At 38.5% G+C, this 24,569-nt stretch overlaps 2 protein-coding genes across 3 annotated transcripts in view; one reads left to right on the top strand and one right to left on the bottom strand.

Annotated features, from left to right (window-relative positions):
* The window catches only part of ESCO2 (establishment of sister chromatid cohesion N-acetyltransferase 2), a 29,459-nt gene extending 9,187 nt beyond the window's left edge, over positions 1–20,272 (bottom strand). The window contains exons 1-7 of the mRNA XM_015070183.3: positions 19,835–20,272; positions 18,760–18,828; positions 16,289–17,102; positions 8,339–8,432; positions 4,635–4,692; positions 1,117–1,240; positions 214–345 (exon numbers count right to left, since the gene is read on the bottom strand). Of these exons, the coding sequence (XP_014925669.2) occupies positions 214–345; positions 1,117–1,240; positions 4,635–4,692; positions 8,339–8,432; positions 16,289–17,102; positions 18,760–18,812 (1,275 nt within the window). The 5' untranslated portion in view covers positions 18,813–18,828; positions 19,835–20,272. The remainder of the gene's footprint in view (positions 1–213; positions 346–1,116; positions 1,241–4,634; positions 4,693–8,338; positions 8,433–16,288; positions 17,103–18,759; positions 18,829–19,834) is intronic.
* Positions 20,273–21,451: 1,179 nt separating this feature from the next.
* Positions 21,452–24,569, top strand: part of CCDC25 (coiled-coil domain containing 25) — a 37,184-nt gene continuing 34,066 nt past the window's right edge. Inside the window, exon 1 of one of the 2 annotated variants that reach the window (XM_015070180.3) lies at positions 21,452–21,601. In XM_015070180.3, the coding sequence (XP_014925666.1) occupies positions 21,574–21,601 (28 nt within the window). In that variant the 5' untranslated portion in view covers positions 21,452–21,573. The remainder of the gene's footprint in view (positions 21,602–24,569) is intronic. The other variant, XM_015070182.3, reaches the window with a different exon arrangement.

Raw genomic sequence — 24,569 nt, 5'->3', positions numbered from 1 at the left:
GCTGACACCCTGTCTGTTTTTCAAAAATAAATAAATGTTAAAAAAGAAAATTTTTTGAAGTTAGCTTTTAAGTACCATCAGCCTCAAATATTAAGACAACAAAACTGTAGATGATATTTAAAGATACAGATCTTCCAATATTTAAGCAAAAGATATGTACCTTTTAAAGCAGTTTTACTTTTAGAACAAATTGAAAGACTGTTTTTGACTTACTGTATATTTGATCCCCTCCAGAAATCTGTGGTGATGCTGGACATGTTGCATTTCATCCTCAGGGTTGGATGCGGTGTAGATCATGCCACAGGACTTACACATGGTGGCTCCAAAATGTTTCTGACCTGCGTCCTGTAATTGGGAAAAGAACAAGTCCATCTAAACACATCACAAATAGCTCTATATTTAGTTCATGTAGCCATTCATTCAAATTTCTCCCTATTTTTCTTTTATGCTGGCACAAGTGAAATACTAAATGAAAGTCTGGTTACTATGTCCCTCCCTCCACCTCCTAAACAAAATGGAATGAGACCTAAAAATGCAATAAACTGATGCAAGAAGTGAAATGGTCTCTTTGATGGTATAAAAAAAAAATCAAGATTCTTTCGCTTGACCCATAGTTCTAAGAAGGAATCAAATCAAATCATAAAGATAATGGCTAAGATGAACAAGAGAGCATAATTATTAAGCTCTTAAATGAAGAGACCTGAAAAAGCCTTGTTTCAAAGAGGCAGGGCAAAAATCCTAGGACTTGTATATTCATTATATAGTGTTTTTCCTTAAATGATTAGGAATATTAAAATTCTTTGCCCCAAAAGTTGATAAAAAATAAATACAGTACATAATAAAAGTTCAGAAAAGCACAGATAAATTCATAAATATAGAAAAGTCAGGAATATTCACTGTCATGGCTTATTAACTTCCATTCTATCTCATAACACATTGCCCAACACTATCAGTTTGAAAATCTACTTGACTAGTTTAAATGCTACCACTACAACAAAGCTGGCATATACACAACTCAGAATGTCTATAAACCATGTTAACTCTGCTAAGACAACATGTCTGCCTTCATGTTCTACATGAGAGCCACATACAGGAGGAGCTTTTAAATTTACTCACAATGATGAGCTGGTCTTTAGTTTCTTTATTTGTATCTCTAGTATTAGTACTTTTCTGTGTATTGATCTGTTTCAAGAGGTTAGCAGATATGATGGATCCCACAGAAGACTGTTCAACTAAAGATCTTTGAAATAAAAGTTAATAAACATTATTTAATAAATTGAAATGTCTGAGAAATTACGATGAAAACAGCTATGTCTATAACATTTGCAGAGCACCTTGCAATTTTTAATGCCTTCTATTGACAATAACTTAATGAAGCAATAGGGCTCAGAACAATGAGAAACCGGAGGCCCACTCAGAGAGGATCAGTAACTTACTCAAGGTAACCAGTAAAGAATAGCAGTTGACTTAACTCTTAAAAAGTGATTTTATTTTTTTATTTTTTGCTTTACCGAATTTTAGGGCAATGCTTACCCTAAGCATAAAGAAATCCCTGTAACGCCACAGCAAATAAGAAGATTCTATTCTTGAATCTCACAGTTCCACAGGAAGTCAGCTACCAGTATATTATATCCAACAACTCTATACTTGGGCAGTGAGTGAGGTTAATATATTCACTTGTCCTCACACCTAAAGCATCACCCCACTATTTTCAAACTTAGGAAAAAAATATTTTGGCTGGATAGATGTTGTTGAGGCAACCTGTTCCAATTAGGAAAGAATGTGGGGACTGGCCTAAAGAGGTGGTAAACTGGAGGCTCTTGGGCCAAATACAGCTCGCAGATATGTTTTGATTGGCTTACAGTGTTTAAAACTGTGGATTAGGGGCGCCTGGGTGGCTTGGTCGGTTAAGCATCCGACTTCGGTTCACGGTCTGTGAGTTCGAGCCCCACGTTGGGCTCTGTGCTGACAGCTCAGAGCCTGGAGCCTGTTTCAGATTGTGTCTCCCTCTCTCTCTGCCCCTCCCCTGTTCATGCTCTGTCTCAAAAATAAACAAACATTAAAAAAAAATTAAAAAAAAAAACAAAACTGTGGATTAGCTACCAATATTTTAAAATTTAGAGATCTCACTTAAAAATGTATTTCCAATATTGCAAGAGACACTGTAAGATCACCAGACCATTATTTCTTCAAAGAATGTAACTAACACAATGCATGCTCTTTTATTTGAGGTATGCATTCCCCATTTGGCTCCAATCTCCACCCAATCTCTATAGGCCCTGGGTTTGTAACCCAAGTCTTATAATAAAAGGACCTTTGTTTTCCAAGGACCAAAGGAATAAAAATCTGTGGAGAGTAGAGGTAAAAAAAAAAAAAAAAAAAAAAAAGGCAAGGAAAAAAACCCAGGTGACCAAAGCAAGAGATTCAGAGAAAACTCACAAGAAAAAAAAAAACAAAAAAACCAAAAAAAAAAACAAAAAACACTAGAAAAATAAGTGTCCAGTGTTTTTTAAGCTAAGCCAAACTATCCTGTCATTTGACGGTAAGAAATTTATTTTACATTATGACCAATATAGATACACATATAAAACTAAAACCAGAAAGTTTTACTAAATAACTTACTGTTAATAAATAACTGTGAGAGATGCATTATTCCATTAAAAAAAATGCTGGACGTGACGCTCTTGAACTGCTTTGACAAACCACTAATGGTATGTGCCCGTAACACAAAACACACTCTCTAGGCTGCTTGACTCGTGCCGTTTATACAACCTTTGCTGAGTAACTCAGCAAATTCCCATCCCTGCATGTATGACCACAATCTCTTTATTTCTATCTTAGCAATTTTAACATTTTATTATAATGCCCGTTCTCCTCTAATCATAACTTCCATGATAGGACCATGTGTTATTTATTTTCACATCTCCAAAACTCAGTATAATAGTTCAATATCATATAGCACTCTATAAATGTTTGCCAAATGAGTGAATAAACAAAAAATGAATGTGAGACAATGAACCTGGAGAATCTGTAATCTGCCTAAAGTAAGTCATAGATTAAACCACAAGTGATTGACAAGATCTGACCTTTTGGGTCCTACATAAAGAGAAATTTCAAACAATCCAACCAATAGTATTCTCATATCTCCTTAGGCTAGATTAATTAGTTTATACACTTATATCAGCTAATTGTGGTAGATTTCAATCCTCAATAAATAGGCATGAAAGAAGACATAGATGAAAAAACAGAAAGGTGCAAAAAACTAGGAACATGGCCTTTAAAGAGGGAAAGTTGCTACCCAACCCAATTTCTGAGGTGATGGAGGTACCCTAAAAGTAGAACTCAGCTAGAAAGTTCCTTGCTCAATACCTACAGTTATTTATCATCAAGGGGGGACAGAAGTACCAAAACTACTTAGGAAGATGTTAAGACCATAAGATACTTCTTTGCCAGAGCTTTCTAGCCTATCATTCTCACATTCATGCTTCTCCCCTTCCCAGTCTTAGCTTTGACTAGCATAGTGGCAGCTTCAGCCAGGATTTTTTTTTTATGAAATTTATTGTCAAATTGGTTTCCATACAACACCCAGTGCTCATCCCAACAGGTGCCCTCCTCAATACCCATCACCCACCCTCCCCTCCCTCCCACCCCCATCAACCCTCAGTTTGTTCTCAGTTTTTAGGAGTCTCTTATGTTTTGGCTCCCTCCCTCTCTAACCATTTTTTTCTTCCCCTCCCCCATGGTCTTCTGTTAAGTTTCTCAGGATCCACATAGGAGTGAAAACATATGGAATCTGTCCTTCTCTGTATGACTTATTTCACTTAGCATAAGACTCTCCAGTTCCATCCATGTTGCTACAAAAGGCCATATTTCATTCTTTCTCATTGCCACGTAGTATTCCATTGTGTATATAAACCACAATTTCTTTATCCATTCATCAGTTGATGGACATTTAGGCTCTTTCTATAATTTGGCTACTGTTGAGAGTGCTGCTATAAACATTGGGGTACAAGTGCCCCTGTGCATCAGTACTCCTGTATCCCTTTTCAGCCAGGATTTCTAACAGCACTAAAGCTGCTGTAAGTTACTCACTCCTCTGGCCAGTTTCCTAGTCTATAAAATGGGGTAACACTGGTACCTACATCATGAGGTTGTAAATGCTCATTAAACATGAACTATCATTAATATATTATCACCCAGGAAAGGCAATACAGCTGAATGGGCTTTAATTCAGATACAGATTCTAGTTGTGGCTGCTAAGAGCTGTTGCTTCTAAGAGATGTGAATTACTATCAGTTTCCTCAGCTGAAAATGGAATTATTAATAGTATCAATCTTCTGGGATGTTCTAAGAACCAAGTTAAATAATGGATATAAACTATTTATTATGGGTCAGGTACTGTATAAAAATGTTAGCAATTATTATCACTCAAACCCATAAAGATATTTCCCTTCTCTTAACTCTTGGGTTCTTATGAAGTTTCTAGGAGAGGGCCTGATTTCATCTTATTCTCAATATCCCCTTAGTGGGGAGGAAAAAAAAATACTCTCCAAATTACATAGTGCAAGAAAGAAAGATACCCAGAAGGACTCAATTAAATAAACCTTAAACATTAAAATAAGAGCAATCCTTACCTTTTTGTATTGACTGAAGACACACTGAAGATCGGGTAGACAACAGAATCAGGAGAAACTGGTTGGGGAAAAAAATGACAGTAATTTTGTATTATAAAATAAACTCAAAGCTTTAAATCATAAAACTTTAAATGTTAATAACACCTAAATACTGAAATCACTTGATTTCAAGACTTAACAAATAATCAAGACAGTATGGTCTAGATCAATGGAACAAAATAGAGAGCCCCAACCACACCCACGCACATACAGTCAACTGATTTTTGACAGAAAAAAAGTAATTAAATGGAGAAAAGAGAGTCGACAGATGTGCTGGAACAACTGGACAGTCATATGCAAAAAAAAAAAACCCAACAACACTCTTCTATAGAAATTAACTCACCATGGGTCACAGATCTATTTGTAAAATGTAAAACTATATAACTTCTAGAAGAAAATGTGAGCGAAAACTCCACAACTTGGGTTTGGATATGTTTTTACATGTAACACCAAAAGCACAGTACATGAAAGAAAATATTAAGTTGAACTTTATAAATTTAAACATCAGCCATGATGTTGAGGGATCCCAGGATGGAATGCACACTGTGACGAATGAATCTAACTGTATTAGAACAGGGTGGCATGACCGCGATGAAGGAGGTAGGGGAAGAATGGGCAGCTGACCTAAATATCTTTATCAAACTGTGTTTTAACTAGAAATTATAAGGCTAAAGACAAAAGGACTGTAAATAATAGACTCTAACTGGTAAATATTTCTCACAGGAGTATGAATTAACAATTCTGAAACTATTGTGCAGGTGTACTGGGACTGAACAATTAAGTGGGTGGGTAATGAATAGTGGAAAAGTTTTTCCCTGTCTAAGGGAAGCCATGGATAAACAAGAAAGGATGGGATAAACCCTGTTGTATTGGATTAGAGATCGGGACAGCAAATTTGAACTTACGTTTATTTAGTATATGTACAGATGGAGAGATACAGAAACAATTATAGATGTGTGCATACACGGTACGCATACGTATATTTCCTAGCTCTGTTTGCTGAGAAGGCCTAGAAGCAGTAACACTCCAGAGCAGTGAGCACACTAACTCCAGATCTTGGTTTATAAATAGAAGTCTAACAGAACACACCAGTTTCCTGGGAGAAATGGCTGATTCTAGGACTGGGGCAGAGAAAATACAACATGAGGCTGGAATACCCTGTAGTGCCAGAAAATAAAGAAGTGCTCAAAAGAAACAAAAGGACAAGGCATGCCAAAGAGAATGACTTGAAAAGATGTCCCATTGGTAAAAACTAGAACAATGTGAACAACAGAATAAATAATGTAGTATTGGATTACAACCCAAAATATAAAATATTCATGAGTCCATACTGTTAAGTGTCCATGACTCCATTTACTTCAAGATGGAGGAAACAATTAGGAGAAAAGAGACAACACTTCTTTACATAAGAATTCCAAATAATATATGTGAATATCTCCACTCCCCCAGAAGATGGAGCTTAATCCTCTCCATGAAAGGATGGGCTAGACTTGATGACTTACTTCCAAAGAACAGAGTATGGAAAAGGAGTAAGAGTGACTTTACAGTAGAGAAATCTGACAAACTTGACCTTGACCAAGTGATGTCACATGGACATCTGTAATGTCATATGGACATCAGTACCCCCAATCCAGTGTGGTGAGAAGGGTACTTCACGTCAGGGGCATTCTTTCCCCAAACCCATTAATTCCATTCTGTTGATGAGAAAAGATCAGACAAACCAAGATTCAGGGCCATGATACAGGATAACTGGCCAGTACTCAAGAATGTCAAAATCATGAAAAACATGGAACAAGGAAAAGACTGAGAAAATGTCACAGACCAAAGGACACTATGGAGACATAACTAAAGGCGATATGGTCCCTGGACTGGATTGTAGAACAGAAAGAGGGCATTAATGGAAAACTGCTGAACTCCAAATAAAGTCTAGAGCTTAGTTAATAGTAATGTACTGGTATCAGTCTCTTAGTTTTCACAAAAGTACAATGTTGATATTAGATAGTAACAATGGGGGAAATGAGGGGAGTAATATACAGGAACTCTCTGTACTGTCTTTATAACTTTTCTATAAATCTAAAATTATTACAAAATAAAAATCCTATTAAAAAAAAAAGACCAAAGTTAAAATAGTAGTTGTTTAGAGAAAAATATGGGACAAGCGGGCTACTGAGTAAAAAGCAAACTTTTAACTTTGCATTGAAAAATAGAGCTCATTCTCTAGAAACAAGGCCAAGACAGGTCTGATCTGCTGTGGGTTAGTTACTTAACCTAAGTCTGTTTCCTCTTCTACAAAATGGGCATACAAACCCATTTCCTAAGGTTGTGAGAAATGATAAACTGTAATTATTGTTACAATCCTTTACCATTTGTACACGACCTTTATGAATCTTGCCATACCCTTGTGCCACCTGTATTATTTTTTGTTCATGAAATGTTTTTCTTTAAATGGACTTTAGTATACTGACATAAATCTATTTTCATTTTTTTTTCACTTTTTTTTATTTTTTGAGAGAGAAAGAGAGAAAGAGAAATCCCAAGTAGGCTCCGCACTCTCAGCACAGAGCCCGATGTGCTGACCCATGAACTCTGATCATGACCTGAACCAAAGTCAAGAGTTGGTTGCTTAACCATCTGAGCCACCCAGGCACCCCTAAAATAAATTTATTTTAAAAGCAAACTTTATTAACTACTGTAAAGAGAAAGCCACTATTGTTCTGTTACACGTTCTATTAGGTCAGTAATAGCACAACCCATAGGAAACATAACACATACTAACACTTAGCACTGCCTGGTACATATTCAGCACCTAGTAAATACTAGTTATTAACAGGGTATCTCAGAATTATCATTATGAACAATCCTTCTCTATATATCATTAGGTCCTCTTAAGGGCTATTGCTCCAGACTATGCTCTTTGTTTTATCTGTTTTCTTCCTGTGAACTGCAGTTTAATCACTGTAATCAATATATATACACTCCAAGAATTTTAATTTATTTTCAAACTTATAGCTATAACCAACAAAGTAAAGTTATCCAGAATCTGGTTGGTAAGTAGAATGTTAACCTCTGTGTATGTTCATAGTTTAGTAAATACTGTTTAATTGAACAATGACATTACAAGTTAGTAATGGGATTTCAGAACTAAGAGAAATTTAAAAATGAAGACTAGAGATCTCATCCCTAGACCACATAGTTAATTAGTGGCAGACCTAGACAAAATCCCAAGGTTCCTGATGCCCAAGTGTCCTTTTGATGGCTTCATAAATTATGCTTACTTACAGTAGAGTTTTGATGATGAATATATAACATAAATTGTTTTTACTCCTTTCTATTATTTTGGGTAAAAGACAGGTAGAGTAGGTGTAATGAAAAGACCAAGTTCTAGGGAGCTTAAGTACCCTGGCTACCTCCCATAGACCAATTATTCATCAGTATTTTGTCATAAATTCCAGCCTAAGGTCTCCTTACCTTCCTCGTTTTCAAACTGCACTACATTGCTTACTACAGAAAACAGTGTCACTGAGATAAACATAAAGATACAAATAGAAGCACACATACTGAATAAAAAAAAAAAAACATTATTGTACAGAATTCCATATCGAAACATGTAATGAATTATTACTGTAAGTAAATTAACTCATTTTGAGAAGTTTTATCTTACTTACCCGCCTTGTTTTCACTGAGAAAATCTTCTGAAGGAAAACATTTATTTTCATTAGGTTTACATTCTCTTGAAGAAACTACTCCACCTGATGAATCCTGAAAATGAATAGGGAAAATTAAAAAAAACTCTAATTCTTAACGATTTTCTATTTCATGAACAGATCCCCACAGATCTATTTCTAAAACAAAATATCTAGTTTATTACAAATTACACTTTTTAACTGACTTTAAATCCTCAACTTTCAGACTATTTTAAGGATAATTTCCCCTATATTTATGAAATGTACATAATAGAGTGTGCATATTTAATTCTGTCAAAACATCTATTTCCTGATAGAGATAACAGGATGAAGACTACAGAACATTCCTCCTATGATAAGTAAAAAAAAAAACAAACCCAAAAAACCCAAACAATTAGTAAAAATGGCAAAAATTTCCCCAGCAGCCACCAAATTGGAAGGGACAACCTTCTGTCATAAGCTTTAAAAACAGGCAGCCAAGGAAAGAAAAAGAACATTCTGGACTAGCTGGAGGCTTCTAAATCCCACTTGCTGGGCAATAGCAGGGCAGTGGGAAAGACAAAGGGGAAAGCATTCTGAAATATTTCACTAACACTACTAATTTGGTGAGACTTAAGAGAATATACAGCTTGGGAGGAAAGGAAAAAAAAAAAACAAACTTTTGATTAAAAAAGAACTCCTGGGGCGCCTGGGTGGCTCAGTTGGTTGGGTGTCCAACTTCGGCTCAGGTCATGATCTCACAGCTTGGGGGTTTGAGCCCCACGTCGGGCTCTGTGCTGACAGCTCAGAGCCTGGAGCCTGCTTCGGATTCTGTGTCTCTCTCTCTGCCCCTCTCCGCTCACATTCTGTCTCTGTCTCTCTCTCTCTCAGAAATAAGTAAACATTAAAAAAAAAAAAAAAAAGAACTCCTATTCAAGACCATTACATCTCAGCAGAGATGGGACAATGCATCAGTTTGCCATTTCTCAGGGCTCCATGAGTTGGGGAAAGGTGATATACCCTCTAATGAAAAGAGGAATCATCCTTAGCTAGGAGAGATGAATACTAGTAGTGGGTGTTTAACAAAATCTTAAGAATCTTCAGCAGAGTGGGGTGCCTAGGTGGCTCAGTCGGTTAAGTGTCCAACTCTTGATTTCAGCTCAGGTGATGATCTCACAGTTGGCTGAGTTTGAGCCCCGCATCGGGCTCTGCAATGACAGTGTGGAGCCTGCTTGAGATTTTCTCTCTCCCTCTCTCTCTGTCCCTCCCCCATTTGTGCTCTCTCAAAATGAATAAACTTTAAAAAAAAAAATCTTGAGCTGAGCTCAGTTCCACAAATGTAAGATAATCAAAGCCTAGGTTCTCAAAAATTACTGAAAACTAGACAGAACCCAGTACCTAGCCCATGAAAATGAAGTTTAAAAAAGAAAGTGAGAAGAGAGTGTTGCAGAGAATTCATCATGTCACTGTATAAAGACCGTATCTTCATCACCAAATAGAGAGAAAACTAACTAGGAGATGAATGGATGGAAATGCAGACAGCACCCCCCACCCCCACCACTTTGTTTTGCTAAACTAAGAATTTTAGTGCAAATTGTACATTTAAAAAAAATTGACGTGCATTTATGTGAAGTGCAGATATATCAGTTTTGATAAACTTATACACTCATATCACCAAAACTCCAATCAAGACACAGGGGTGTTTTTTGGTAGAAAAAAATATGAAGAATGAATAAAATCGGAGCATCATGGCTTAGGCAGCAAGAACATGCTCCATTTAACAATATACTTGGCAATACTTGATAAGCAGGCAGAAATATTTAGTAGGGATTGCAAACTTAAATGCCTACAAGGACAGCAGGTAAGTGAAATTGATTCATAGCAAAACTGGACTGATCTAAATACATACACACACGTTGATTTAGTGGAGCTCATACCTGTCAAATGGTAGCCTGATAATCTGTTCCAAGAGTTTGCTATAGAGGAATGAAAGCTTAGCTTGGTCAGATTTCCATTTTTCATGATACATCAGACTTCAACTTTCATGAAACACCATTTCTTTAGAATGCTGGCTCAATTTTTTGTTGTTGTTGTTGTTGTTAAACATTATGTAAGCCTAGCAAAATACCCACGTGCTGGATGTGGCCTACTGGCCACCAATTTATAATTTTTGCTACTGAGACTTGAAATTTAGGTGACTACAAGAGGTAGCAACTGGGGTTGAATTTGAGAGGAGGCAATAAGAACGATAATGAGAGGAGGTGGTGAAGAGGGAAAGGACTGTAGAGAGTTTGAACTGCTCAATAAATAAGCCTCAGAATGTACTGAACAGCATGTGAAAACCTATCATTTCTCTAGCTGCATAGGTTGTGACGAGTATAAACAAGTCACCACAGACATGCAAGCCCCAAACTGGGAGACAGCCTTTCTTAAAGTCTCAATTGCTTTCTGCCCCAGGTACCTGGGCGGGGGGACTTTCCTCTGGTAAGATTACTGATAAGGGGTCACTAATAGAAAGTGTCAGACCCGCACGGTCTGTTAGGGTAGCCACCAGTCACAAGTAGCTAAGAAGAATTTGCAACATGGCTAGTTCCAACTGGGATATGCTGCAAGTGAAAATAAACATGGGCTTGAAAGACTTAGTACCAAAAACAGAATTTAAAATATCTCACTAATCACTCACTCTAAACGTCAATGGATTCAATGCTCCAATCAAAAGACATAGGGTAACAGAATGGGTAAGAAAACAAGATCCATCTATATGCTGTTTACAAGAGACCCACTTCAGACCTAAGGACAATTTCAGATTGAAAATAAGGGGATGGAGAACCATCTATCATGCTAATGGTCAACAAAAGAAAGCTGGAGTAGCCATACTTATATCAGACAATCTAGACTTTGAAATAAAGACTGTATCAAGAGATGCAGAAGGGCATTATATCATAATCAAGGAGTCTATCCACCAAGAAGACCTAACAATTGTAAACATTTATGTGCCAAATGTGAAAGCATCCAACTATATAAGTCAATTAATCACAATCATAAAGAAACTCATCGATAGTAATACCATCATAGTAGGAGACTTCAACACCCCACTCACAGCAATGGACAGATCATCTAATCAAAAAATCAACAAGGAAACAATGGCTTTGAATGACACACTGGACCAGATGGACTTACAGATATATTCAGAACATTTCATCCTAAAGCAGCAGAATATATATTCTTCTCCAGTGCACATGGAATGTTCTCCAGAATAGACCATATACTGGGACACAAATCAGCCCTAAGTACAAAAAGATCAAGATCATACCGTGCATATTTTCAGACCACAACGTTATGAGACTTGAAATCAACCACAAGAAAAAATTTGGAAAGGTAACAAATACTTGGAGACTGAAGAACATCCTACTAAAGAATGAATGGGCTGGGGCGCCTGGGTGGCTCAGTCAGTTAAGCGGCCGACTTCGGCTCAGGTCACGATCTTACACTCCGTGAGTTCGAGCCCCGCGTCGGGCTCTGTGCTGACCGCTCAGAGCCTGGAGCCTGTTTCCGATTCTGTGTCTCCCTCTCTCTCTGACCCTCCCCCGTTCATGCTCTGTCTCTCTCTGTCTCAAAAATAAATAAACGTAAAAAAAAAAAAAAAAAGAATGAATGGGCTAACCAAGCAGTTAAAGAGGAAATTAAAAAGTATATGGAAGTCAATGAAAATGATAACACCACAACCCAAAACCCCTGGGACGCAGCAAAGGCGGTCATAAGAGGAAAGTATATAACAATCCAGGCCTTCCTAAAGAAGGAAGAAAGATCTCAGATACACAACCTAACTTTACGCCTTAAGGAGCTGGAAAAAGAACAGCAAATAAAACCCCAAACCAGCAGAAGACAGGAAATAATAAAGATTAGAGCAGAAATTAATGCTATCGAAACCAAAAAAAAAACCCAGTAGAACAGATCAATGACCAGAAGCTGGTTCTTTGAAAGAATTAACAAAACTGATAAACCACTAGCCAGTTTGATCAAAAAGAAAAAGGAAAGAACCCAAATAAATAAAATCAAGAATGAAAGTGGAGAGATGACCACCAACACAACAGAAATAAAAACAATAATAAGAGAATATTATGAGCAATTATATGCCAATAAAATGGGTAATCTGGAAGAAATGGACAAATTCCTAGAAATATATACACTACCAAAACTGAAACAGGAAGAAATAGAAAATTTGAACAGACCCATAATCAGTAAGGAAATCGAATTCGTAATCAAAAATCTGCCAAAAAACAAGAGTCCAGGGCCAGATGTCTTTCCAGAGGAATTCTACCAAACATCTAAGGAAGAGTTAACACCTATTCTCTTGAAACTGTTCAAAAAAAATGAAATGGAAGGAAAACTTCCAAACTCTTTCTATGAAGCCATCATTACCTTGATTCCAAAACCAGATAGAGACCACACTAAAAAGGAGAACTATAGACCAATTTCTCTGATGAACATGGATGCAAAAATCCTCAACAAGATATTAGCCAACCAGATCCAACAATACATTAAAAAAATTATTCACCATGACCAAACGGGATTTATACCTGTGATGCAGGGCTGGTTCAATATCCACAAAACAATTAACGTGATTCATCACATCAATAAAAGAAAGGACAAGAATCATATGATCCTCTCAACAGACGCAGAGAAAGCATTTGACAAAATACAGTATCCTTTCTTGATAAAAACCCTCAAGAAAGTAGGGATAGAAGGAGCATACCTCGAGATCATGAAAGCCATATATGAACGACCCAATGCTAATATCATCCTCAATGGGGAAAAACTGAGAGCTTTCCCCCTAAGGTCAGGAACAAGACAGGGATGTCCACTCTCGTCACTGTTATTCAACATAGTATTGGAAGTCTTAGCCTCTGTAATCAGACAACACAAAGAAATAAAAGGCATCCAAATCGGCCAGGAGGAGGTCAAACTTTCACTCTTCGCAGATGACATGATACTCTATATGGAAAACCCAAAAGATTCCACCAAAAAACTGCTAGAATTGATTCATGAATTCAGCAAAGTTGCAGGATATAAAATCAATGCACAGAAATCAGTTGAATTCCTATACACCAACAATGAAGCAACAGAAAGAGAAATCAAGGAACTGATCCCATTTACAGTTGCACAAAAAACCATAAAATACCTAGGAATAAATCTAACCAAAGAGGTGAAAGATCTATACATTGAAAACTATAGAAAGCTTATGAAAGAAATTGAAAAAGGCACAAAGAAATGGAAAAAGATTCCGTGCTCCTGGATAGGAAGAACAAATATTGTTAAAATGTCAATACTACCCAAAGCAATCTACATATTCAATGCAATCCCTATCAAAGTAACACCAGCATTCCTCACAGAGCTAGAAAAAATAATCCTAAAATTTGTATGGAACCAGAAAAGACCCTGAATAGCCAAAGCGATCTTGAAAAAGAAAACCAAAGCAGGAGGCATCACAATCCCAGACTTCAAGCTATACTACAAAGCTGTAATCATCAAGACAGTATGGTACTGGCACAAGAACAGACTCTCAGATCAATGGAACAGAATAGAGAACCCAGAAATGGACCCACAAACATTTAGCCAACTCATCTTTGACAGAGCAGGAAAGAATACCCAAAGGAATAAAGACAGTCTCTTCAACAAGTGGTGCTGGGAAAACTGGAAAGTGACATGCAGAAGAATGAACCTGGACCACTTTCTTACACCATACACAAAAATAAACTCAAAATGGATAAAAGACCTAAATGTAAGACAGGAAACCATCAAAATCCTCAAGGAGAAAGCAGGCAAAAACCTCTTTGATCTTGCCCGCAGCAACTTCTTATTCAACACATCTCCAGAGGCAAGGGAAACAAAAGCAAAAATGAACTACTGGGACCTCATCAAAACAAAAAGCTTCTGCATAGTGAAGGAAACAATCAGCAAAACTAAAAGGCAACTGACAGAATGGGAGAAGATATTTGCAAACGACATACCAGATAAAGAGTTAGTATCCAAAATCTATAAAGAACTTATCAAACTCAACACCCAAAAAACAAATAATCCAGTGATGAAATGGGCAAAAGACATGAATAGACACTTCTCCAAAGAAGACATCCAGATGGCCAACCAACACATGAAAAAATGCTCCACATCACTCATCATCAGGGAAATACAAATCAAAACCACATTGAGATACCACCTTATACCTGTCACAACGGCTAACATTAACAAGTCAGGGAACAACAGATGTTGGAGAGGATGTGGAGAAAGAAGATCTCTTTTGCATTGTTGATGGCACTACCAGGCATTTACCCATGGGAGACAGGTGTGCTGTTTCAAAGGGACACATGCACCCCAATGTTTATAGCAGCACTATCAACAATAGACAAAGTATGGAAAAAGCCCAAATGTGCATCGATGGATGAATGGATAAAGAAGATGTGGTGTGTGTGTGTGTATATATATATATATATATATATACCATATATGTATACACACACACCATATACATATATATACCATATATATGTACACACACACACACACACACACACACACACACACACACGCTGGAGTATTACTCGGCAATCAAAAAGAATGAAATCTTGCCATTTGCAACTACGTGGATGGAACTGGAGGGTATTATGCTAAGTGAAATTAGTCAGAGAAAAGACAATAATCATATGACTTCACTCATATGAGGACTTTAAGAGACAAAACAGATGAACATAAGGGAAGGGAAACAAAAATCATATAAAAATAGGGAGGGGGACAAAACAGAAGAGACTCATAAATATGGAGAACAAACTGAGGGTTACTGGAGGGGTTGTGGGAGGGGGGATGGGCTAAATGGGTAAGGGGCATTAAGGAATCTACTCCTGAAATCATTGTTTCAGTATATGCTAACTAATTTGGATGTAAATTTTAAAAAATTAAAAATAAAATTAAAAAAATACCTCACTAATCACTTGTTATGATTATATTGAAATGGTAACATTTAAAATATATTGGGTTAAACACTTTTCACCTTTTTCCCCCCTAGAAAATTGTAAATTTGGTATCCTATTCCTAGGAAACAACACTAGTCCAGGCTGGCTGTGTCAAATATGAGGCAAGAACGAAAAATCATAGAATGGCAACCATGAAAACATACTACATAAAATAAACCAAAACCCAACTATACATGAGCAGTGATCATCTCTAAGTAGTGGGCTTACATAAAAAATGTTTTTAATACTTTCTGTCTTCTCTAAATTTTATGGAGGGGCACCTGGGTGGCTTAGTCTGTTAAGCATCCGACATTGGCTCAGGTCATGATCTCACACTACATAGGTTCCAGTCCCACACTGGGCTCTGTGCTGACAGCTTGGAGCCCGGAGCCTGCTTCAGATTCTGTGTCTCCTTCTCTCTCTGCGCCCCGCCCCCCCATTCGTGTTCCATCTTTCCCTCTTTCTCAAAAATAAACAAAAAAAATTTTTTTTAATTTAAATTTTGTGGAATAATCCAGTACTTTAAATAACAAGCTGAAACAAACAAAAAACAATTATGTCCATATGCTGGAAATCCACTACCTAAGTTTTGTTATTTCTACATTCTAAAAACACCACCAAATAAAAATTGCTAAGCCTCTCTGGATTTTAGTAATAAAGGGATTTAGTGAAATGTATACCTTAATGCAAAAAAATGTTGTAGGCTTCCTTAAGCCAAAAAAAGGAGAAAAGTCCCATCATTGCACCTGCCCTAAATTCTTTCTAGTGATTAAACTATATTATTTGGCTAATAAAAGTAGTCCTCTGGGCTGCAAAGACACCAAAATTTTGTTCAGCCATGTTATATATATATATATATATATATATATATATATATCTTTAGTATATTGAAGTTTTTTCAGATAGCCAACTTAGTTTTTAAAGTGACATATTCGGTTTTCTTTACCTTTATTAATTTCTCTCCATTTTTACTTCTTGCACAAAGCAGTTCAACATTCGGTTCCTTTTCTAGTAACAAGCACTTTGGCACTTGCCTTGTCTCAAAACCTTTTCTTTTACGGACAGTCTCTACACCAGAATCTTCAATCACTTCTGATGGATTCTTTTGCGTGAGTTCCAGTAATGGCTTGTTTTCTGAAGACAATTTTCTAAGACAGGACTTTTTCCTAACAAAAAAGGCTGCTCCACCCTGGAGTGTAACTTGTGGTTTGACTTTTTGGCTTAGAACCCGAGGAGCATTCAGATTATTTTGAGCTGAGTAATAATTATTCTCTTTCTCCACAACTGGTTTATAGGCCACTCGATTTTGCTTGGATTTTTTAGAATTCTTTGATACAGGCTTGATACATTTATATTTCGGTTGATATTTAGAAGTTAAACACTTTTGTGGCTTTTTGTTTATCTTCTTGGAGCAGACTGTCACAATGGGAAAAGATTTATCTTCATTATTAGTTTTTAGACAAATGGATCTACTCTCTTTTATCAGCTTTCTCTCTAATGGATTCAGATACCACTGATCTTTGTTGTAAAAGGATACAGTAGACACAGCAGATTTAAATGGTGAACCTTGCTTTGCAGATGCCAATCTGGATTTTTCAGTTGTTTTGAGTGGACTTGAAATGAAATGGCCTTGCTGAGAGCAAAGTACCTTTTCTTCATTGTTATCACTGCTTTGGGAAATGTATTTTTGATCAGGTGATGGAAGTACGTTTTCAGCAAAGTCCAAAATTAATTTCTTTGATGAGATGTCTGATAATAGGCTATGAAAAGAAACAAAGTCCATTGATAAGTATCATTTTGCTTCAATTTAATGCCAATCTACTAAGTAATAAACAACTATACTGGTAGGTCATACTAAAAACAATCCTCTCTACCAAATAACCATGCATAAACATTGTCTATCAGTTTAACAATAGGATTCTCCGGGTACCTGGGTGGCCCAGTCAGCTGAGCATCTGACTCTTGATTTCGGTTCGGGTCATGATCCCAGGATCATGAGCTTGAGCCCCACATAGGACTCTTCGCTGAGCATGGAGCCTGCTTAAGATTCTCTCTCTCCCTCTGCCCCACTAAAAAAATACATACATACCCACATATGTAAATAAAAATAGGATTCTCAAATTTTGTCTTTACCAAAGCATTCAAATATCTTTCAAAAATAAGGTCCCAATAATGTTTGCAAAAACAAACACTGTTAACAAAGAAGATTTGGGGTGCCTGGGTGGCTCAGTTGGTTAAGAATCCAACTTTGACTCAGGGCACGATCTCACAGTTCACAAGTTCAAGCCCTGCATGGGGCCCTCCGGTGTCAGTGCAGAGCCTGCTTCAGATCCTCTGTCCCCTCTATGCACCTCCCCCGCTTGCGGGCACATACCTGCACACATACTCTCTCTCTCAAAAATAATCTCAAAAAAAAAAAAAAAAGGATTTGATATCATGTGGGTATGTGTATGTTTCAAAACCTATATCTAGGGGCGCCTGGGTGGCTCAGTCGGTTAAGTGGCCGACTTCAGCTCAGGTCATGATCTCACGGCTGGTGGGTTCGAGCCCTGTGTCGGGCTCTGTGCTGACAGCTCAGAGCCTGGAGCCTGCTTCAGATTCTCTGTCTCCCTCTCTCTCTGCCCCTCCCCCACTCACACCCTGTCTCTGTCTCTCTCTCAAAAATAAATAAACATTAAAAAACATTTTAAACCTATATCTAAATTGTGGCCATATACAAATTATAGCCCATACAGTTATAGCTCACCTGGCTTGACAGGCTACATGTCCCCTAAAATGATTAGTTCTATGTAATAAACTGACCTCAAGCCTATTCTGTGGGAAGTAATTTATATCCTGTTAAGACATGTAGTAAGCACTGAGTGAGCAGACTTTCAAAGAATGCTCAAAGATGAGTACTATATGAAAAACACTATGTTAGTTATTACATAAGAGAGCTGAGAGGAGCAAGGAAATAAAAGATTTGACATACATTTCCAAGTCATAGAAAACAGCTCTTTCTGATTCTCTCCAAAGGCACCAAATAATTAATTTTGAAAGCTTACAATAGTTCCAGACTAGAATTAGAATATACTATCGCGGGGGCGCCTCGGTGGCAGAGTCGGTTAAGCATTCGACTTCAGCTCGGTTTCAATCTGTAGGTTCGAGCCCTGCATCTGGCTCTGTGCTGACAGCGCAAAGCCTGGAGCCTGCTTCAGATTCTGTCTCCCTCTCTCTCTCTGCCCCCCCTCTACTCATGCTCTGTCTCACTCTCTCTCTTTCAAAAATAAACATTAAAAAAAAAAAGAATATACTATAGCCACAAGGAGCAGACAAGTGGAATAGTGGAAATTTTAAGAAATAGAAGAGAGAAGATAAGACAGACAAGAGGTTGGATTTTTCTTTTTTAAGAGTTTCTACCCATAAGATGAGACTCACTTGTCACAGCTCAAAGAACGCTGCTTCTTTTTTCTTGGAGTAAAAGCTGACATCTTCTTAACTGAACTCCTAAAATCAATAGGAAAATTATAATAACCAAATGTATCCAATTTGTATAAAAATCACCATATCAAAATTTTACTTTAAGAATCTGAAAAAGTTTTTAAATGGGTGAGGGTATTTTAAAAAGCAAATCACTTTAATAAACATTTAAGCCATGGAGGTTAAAAAAAAAAGGAAAACACTGCATCACAGTAACAATTAGGAACAAGAAATAAAAGAATTAGTACATCTATTTCAGGCTGGAAAATAATCCTCCCAAGGAGGAAGTATTTTTTTTAACCCCATTTCAGGGCACAGTTTCCTCTTTAATTAGCCTGATTAATTCACACCAGGTTAAAATATTCTGCGGGGATATCTTCCTGTGACTGCCCTCGCCAGACCCCACACTTCTTTAATAGGCCATTTAAGGCATTTTCTTGCTGGCTTAACTGTCTTCCCCAACAGCCTGACTGTTCAGTGAAGGCAGAGACCAGTTTCTAGCCTTTCCTTCAGAGTTCAGCAAGAAAACGGGTTTAGCATAATCCCCTCCCATTTTCCTGGCTGAGGAGCCTTGAGCAAGCCGCTTGTTTCCTGGTTTGTAAAATCCTCGGACCTCCTAAGGCTGCTGAAAATAAAATCATGCACGTTCATTCTCGAGCATGAGACAGCATGGTATGTTGGCTCAACAGAAGTTTTCCCCTCCCCTTCCTTCGGATCAGGTACGTTAAGACAAGTATTACACAAGCATGTTCAAGGTTAAAAGGAAAACCAGGGTCTCTGGAACTCAAGGTCCAGCCGCGGCTTAAGAGAAGACTCTTCTGGGGCTGAATGAGAGAAGGCATGACAGAAAAGTGCGTCAGAAAGATGGAAACCCGGTGACCTCTAAGTGCGGAGAACCTGTGGGTGGCTTCGGTCTCCAGCAGCCAAGCCCTGAGCTAAAGCTCTTTGTCCTCGACATGCACCCCCACGTTCCACAGAGTCTCCCGTTCTCTTCGGTCTTCCACCCCACGCCTCGGCCTGCCGCAGCACTCACCTGAACCTCAGAGCCGGCGACCTCTCTCCAGCGGAGCCAGTGTCTCCTCCACTGTATTCAAATTACCGCGCGCCCGTGAAGGCTGAAGCCTCTGCGTTCTGATTCGCCGCTTTTCAGACCTTCCAGAGGGCTGGCTCGGTGATTGGTCGCTCACTAGCGCTGGCCGGGTCCGTGCGAAAGGCGGTCTCCAAACATTCTCCCGCCCTTGGCAGGTGAAACTCACTTTCCCCGCTGGGAATCCACGCCTTCCATAATCCCTTGCGGCAGCGCAGCGCTCCTTTCCCGAGGTCTTGTTTAGATGCATTCTGGGTAATGTAGTTTTCGGCAGAATAAAGGCACCCTCCTGAACTCCAGGTACATTCTGGGGTCGCTTGGCTTAGCATGTTTTTGCAAAGGAGTCTCCCCAAGATTTTCGAGGCAGTTATCTTCCACATTTAAAAGTTTGTCTTTAACTTTTTTTTATTGGTAATAACGTTAGATTTCTAGTTCATATTTTTATTTTTCAACTTAAATTTAAAAAATTAAATCATGACACTGAACATCTGTGATGTGCCAGGCAGTCTCACACGCTTTACGAGTTTTATTTCATTCACTTCTTGTCACAATCTGAGATATGTATTATCTTTCCCATTTTACTGAGAATAAAACTGAGGGCCTAGAAACAATTACTATTTATAGAATATAGCTTAGGTTCTTGCTTTGGGACGCCGTATGGTTCTTAAAGTACTCCTGGGTTGTCAGCTACTGTTATTATCTTTGGATCACTAACTCCTGGTACAGTCTTTGGCACATTCTTAGTTAAGTGATGCACTTCACTTAATAGACTATAGTCTGTTGGAATGAAGAGAAAAAAATCAGGTCAAAACTAACTGCTGAGGAGATTTACGTGAGTACAATTATTCCAACTTGACAAAAGCAGTTAGATCTCGAGGTTCAGAGGTTTGGAATTTGCCCTATCACACACAGGTAATAGATGGGAGATCTCAGATTTAAAGGCAGAACAGTCTAAGAGTCCAAACCTCAATAAGCATATGCCTCTGGGGAATATCACTAACAAACCACTTTGGTTGAGCACTAAGTTCTAAACCCTTTACGTCTATTAACTTACTTAACCTTAGCAAGATAACCTATGTATTAGTTGGTCTATTCATCTCCATTTAGCAGATTAGGTAAGTGAAGCACAGTGTGCTCAAGGAGCGCCTTACAAGTGGCGGAACTAGAATGTGAAAGGTGGAGGAATTCGGGTTCATTTCCAAGTAAAATGAGCTTCTACTCAGTGTCAAGTACTGTGAATAGCACAGTGAACACCTGTGAAGAAGGCAAACGGTTTCTGCCGCCAGGGAACCCATAAGGCGGTGATGGGTGGCAGATATAACCAATACATAAGCCTCAAGATAAGACTGCCCACTCGGTGAAAGTTCTGCAAATAAAGTCGGCCAAAGGTGTTTTTCGACAGAAGACAGAGTTTTCTCGCTGTGTCTTCCAACCACGAATTGCCCTAGCTCCATCTTTCCTTCTCAACCCCCAAGCCAATAAAGCCTCTTAGCCCGCCTATAACTTCCTCCTCGCCAGGATTAAAGATGGCGCCGACGGGCTGGCGTTATGACGCGACCCGACGTCCGCCGGAAGTGAGCGAGGAGTTCCGGGGGACAGGCGGCCTCCGCGATTCTGGTATCCTGGTATCTTGCGAGTTGAGTGCTCCTACACCGCGCTGGAGTCGCTGTGCCGCCACCGGGATCATGGTGTTCTACTTTACCAGCAGCAGCGGTGAGTGGGCGCCGTGACCTCCTCAGTCACAGCTCGACAACGGGGCTCCGAAGCCGGGACCCCCAGGCTGCTGTTCAGCCTGCACTTCGCCTAAAGCGCCTCCTCGTCACTGGGTGCTTCTTCCCGCCCCTTCTCGGTCCCCACTTGGGTCTGTCCTTGTCGTCCCCGTGTGCCCCTGACCACGGCCTGGGGGGAGGTAAATGGACCGTCACACCTGCTGTCTTTGCATTCGGAAGTTCTTTTCCTTCGGAGAGACCTCCTTTCGCTATCTGGAATTGGGCAGAGTTTGTGGGCTTCTTCACACCCCCATCCCAGGTCTCACCCTCACCTCCTTAGCCTTTATTCTGGCTGCGTCCTGGTAATTATCCACTTTGAGGGAGAAAGGAAATACCTGCCAAGAACTCTGCCTTACAGGAAGGGCACCGTACCGTTCTAGGATAGGGTTGTAGGGCTTGGAAGGCAACAGAAAACAATAAAAAGAGGCAGAGTTGATGTCCCAGATATCAAAAATTGATATGTGATAGTGTTTCTGAATTGTCTTTGGCTGACAAGAAAAAGGTGCTTTTAGTTTCCAGGAAATGGTATGGTCTGGACCTCGTTTTTCCTGCTTATGTTGTTCCCTTTGCCTGGTCAATCCCCAGTTAACTTCCTTTAGACAATTCTGGCCCATCTTTTTCAAATGCCTTTCCCGACCTAACTCCCCCCCAGAGATTGCTTAGATAAACCTCTTTGGGGCACCCCACTAACACCGCATGTGTACCTTTGGCGTTGCTCTTATATAGTATTAAATGCTGTCTGCTTGATCTGCATAGAGTGTAAACTTCTTGAGGACAGGGGCAGGATCTCCTTATCTTGTTTCCCTAGCCTAGTGCCTGGCTCATAGCACTTAATAAATACTTGTTGAATAAACTAATGTTTGTTTGTTTGTTTTTTTAACTTAGTCAAAACGCATGCTATTCTATTGCTACTCTCACTTCTTGCTTGTAAAAGGTGAGATTTAAGTTTAGTTCCATGTTGTTTGTGTGGGTTCGAATAGGGTGATACTGTAAAGATGAGAACAGTAAGACCCAAGGAATCTGTAATACAGATAGCTTCCAGTCACCCCTCCTATACCATCACACTGCCACATCGCACCATTTTGTTCAGTAGTCTAGACTGCCACAGTGTGCCATAAGCTATTTCTCTGCCTTTATAGATTTGGCTTGTTTTAGCCATATTATTAAAATTATCAAAAATAAAATTCACACTAGCCTGAAAAATCGTTACAGGCCCCTGGTAGCATTTTCATCCTTCGTCTTTTCTGTTCTGTTTGCATCAGTTTTTAGCTTCCCAACAACACAGACATCCGTACAGGCTCAACAATGGAATAAAAAAATACAGGCTGGGGGGGGAGGGCAGTGCCTGGGTGGCTCAGTTGGTTGAGTCTGACTTCAGCTCAGGTCATGATCTCCTGGTTTGTGAGTTTGAGCCTCACATCAGGCTTTCTGCTGTCAGCGCAGACCCCACTTAGGCTCCTCTGTTCCATTCTCTTCCCCCCCACCTCCCGCTCACTTTGAAAAATGAATCAACATTTAAAAAAATACAGGCAGCGTATATAGGTACTAAATGTATTTTATGCTAGCTGCCTAATTCTCCTTAAAACCATTCTAAATTTTTTGAGCACTAGTCATACTTACCCAGGTGCCCACAGATTATGGGTCATATTTTTCTCATTGACTTCTATTATAAGGTCACAGTTGCTTCCTGTTGGAAAAATATTTGGTCTTTAACAAAAATGCACTTGTGCAGCAAATCTTTTAAAACTACAAAGTTAATGGAAAAATTATAACCTTTTCAGTTGAATAGTGGTAAAACTACATAATTCCATTACAGAAAAGAGCTTGAACATACACAATCTTCAGGAAATGACTTCTTATAGATAGCCAAGCATTTCAACCAACTTATGGTTTACCATTTAGAAAAATTTTTAAAGATATTCTTTAATTTTTTTTAATATTTTATTTTATTTTTGAGAGAGGGAGAGGGAGGGGCAGAGAGAGGGAGACAAAGAATCTGAAGTAGGCTCCAGGCTCCGAGCTGTCAGCACAGAGCCTGATGTGGGGCTTGAACCCACAAGCTGTGAGATCATGATCTAAGCTGAAGTCAGGTGCTTAACCCACTGAACCACCCAGGTGCCCCACTGTTTAAAAATTTTTTAAATGGGGAGAAAATTTCAGGGTTTTTTTGTTTTGTTTTGTTTTTCTGCCTTTCCTTTTAAAATTAGTATCTGACTAAAATCTCTGTAACTTCATCCATGTTTCATGACCTGTCATAATGGAATAATGAAACGTTAGCCTTTCTGTATTTCCACTGTCTAATTCAAGACCATCTGATTTATGGACCCACAAGGTATCAGCACTTAGCTCATTGAGTCCTCCTGTACTTTTAGTACCTTTTAATTGCATCTATCTCCAGATAGATTGCTCTGTAAATTATGAAATTATCAGAGTCTCTAAAGTGGACTGGTGCTATACCTGAATCCAGTACCTTCAAGATAATTACTTCCCATACTAATAAAACATATTATTTGGGCAAGAATAACAAAAGTACTAGAATAATTCAATTTACTTTTCTTTCATCCTATTAACATAGACAGGAACTTCATTGAGACTTCTTGCTCCTTTTTGTTTTTAATTTTCTATTTTGACTAATTTCAGTCTTTAAGAAAAGTTCAAAAATAATAAAAGATTTCCTTTATAACCTCTCCCCCAGATTCTAACATTTTAACTTCTGTTTCTTTCTTTTCCTTTCTCTTTACCTCTCTCTCCAAACACACAAACATTTTTTTCTTGAACCATTTGTTGGTAATTTGCAGTTTACCCCTAAATACTTCAGGTTCCCCCCCCTAAAATCACAAAACATTCCTCATTATCAAAATTAGGAAATTAACATTGCAGCAATACTATGATATAATCAGCAGTTTTTGTTC

Source organism: Acinonyx jubatus, chromosome B1 (assembly GCF_027475565.1).
Source record: "Acinonyx jubatus isolate Ajub_Pintada_27869175 chromosome B1, VMU_Ajub_asm_v1.0, whole genome shotgun sequence".
NCBI classification, from domain to species: Eukaryota; Metazoa; Chordata; class Mammalia; order Carnivora; family Felidae; genus Acinonyx; species Acinonyx jubatus.
Note: the sequence above shows the minus strand (reverse complement) of the source record. Positions and strands in the feature narration are given on the sequence as shown.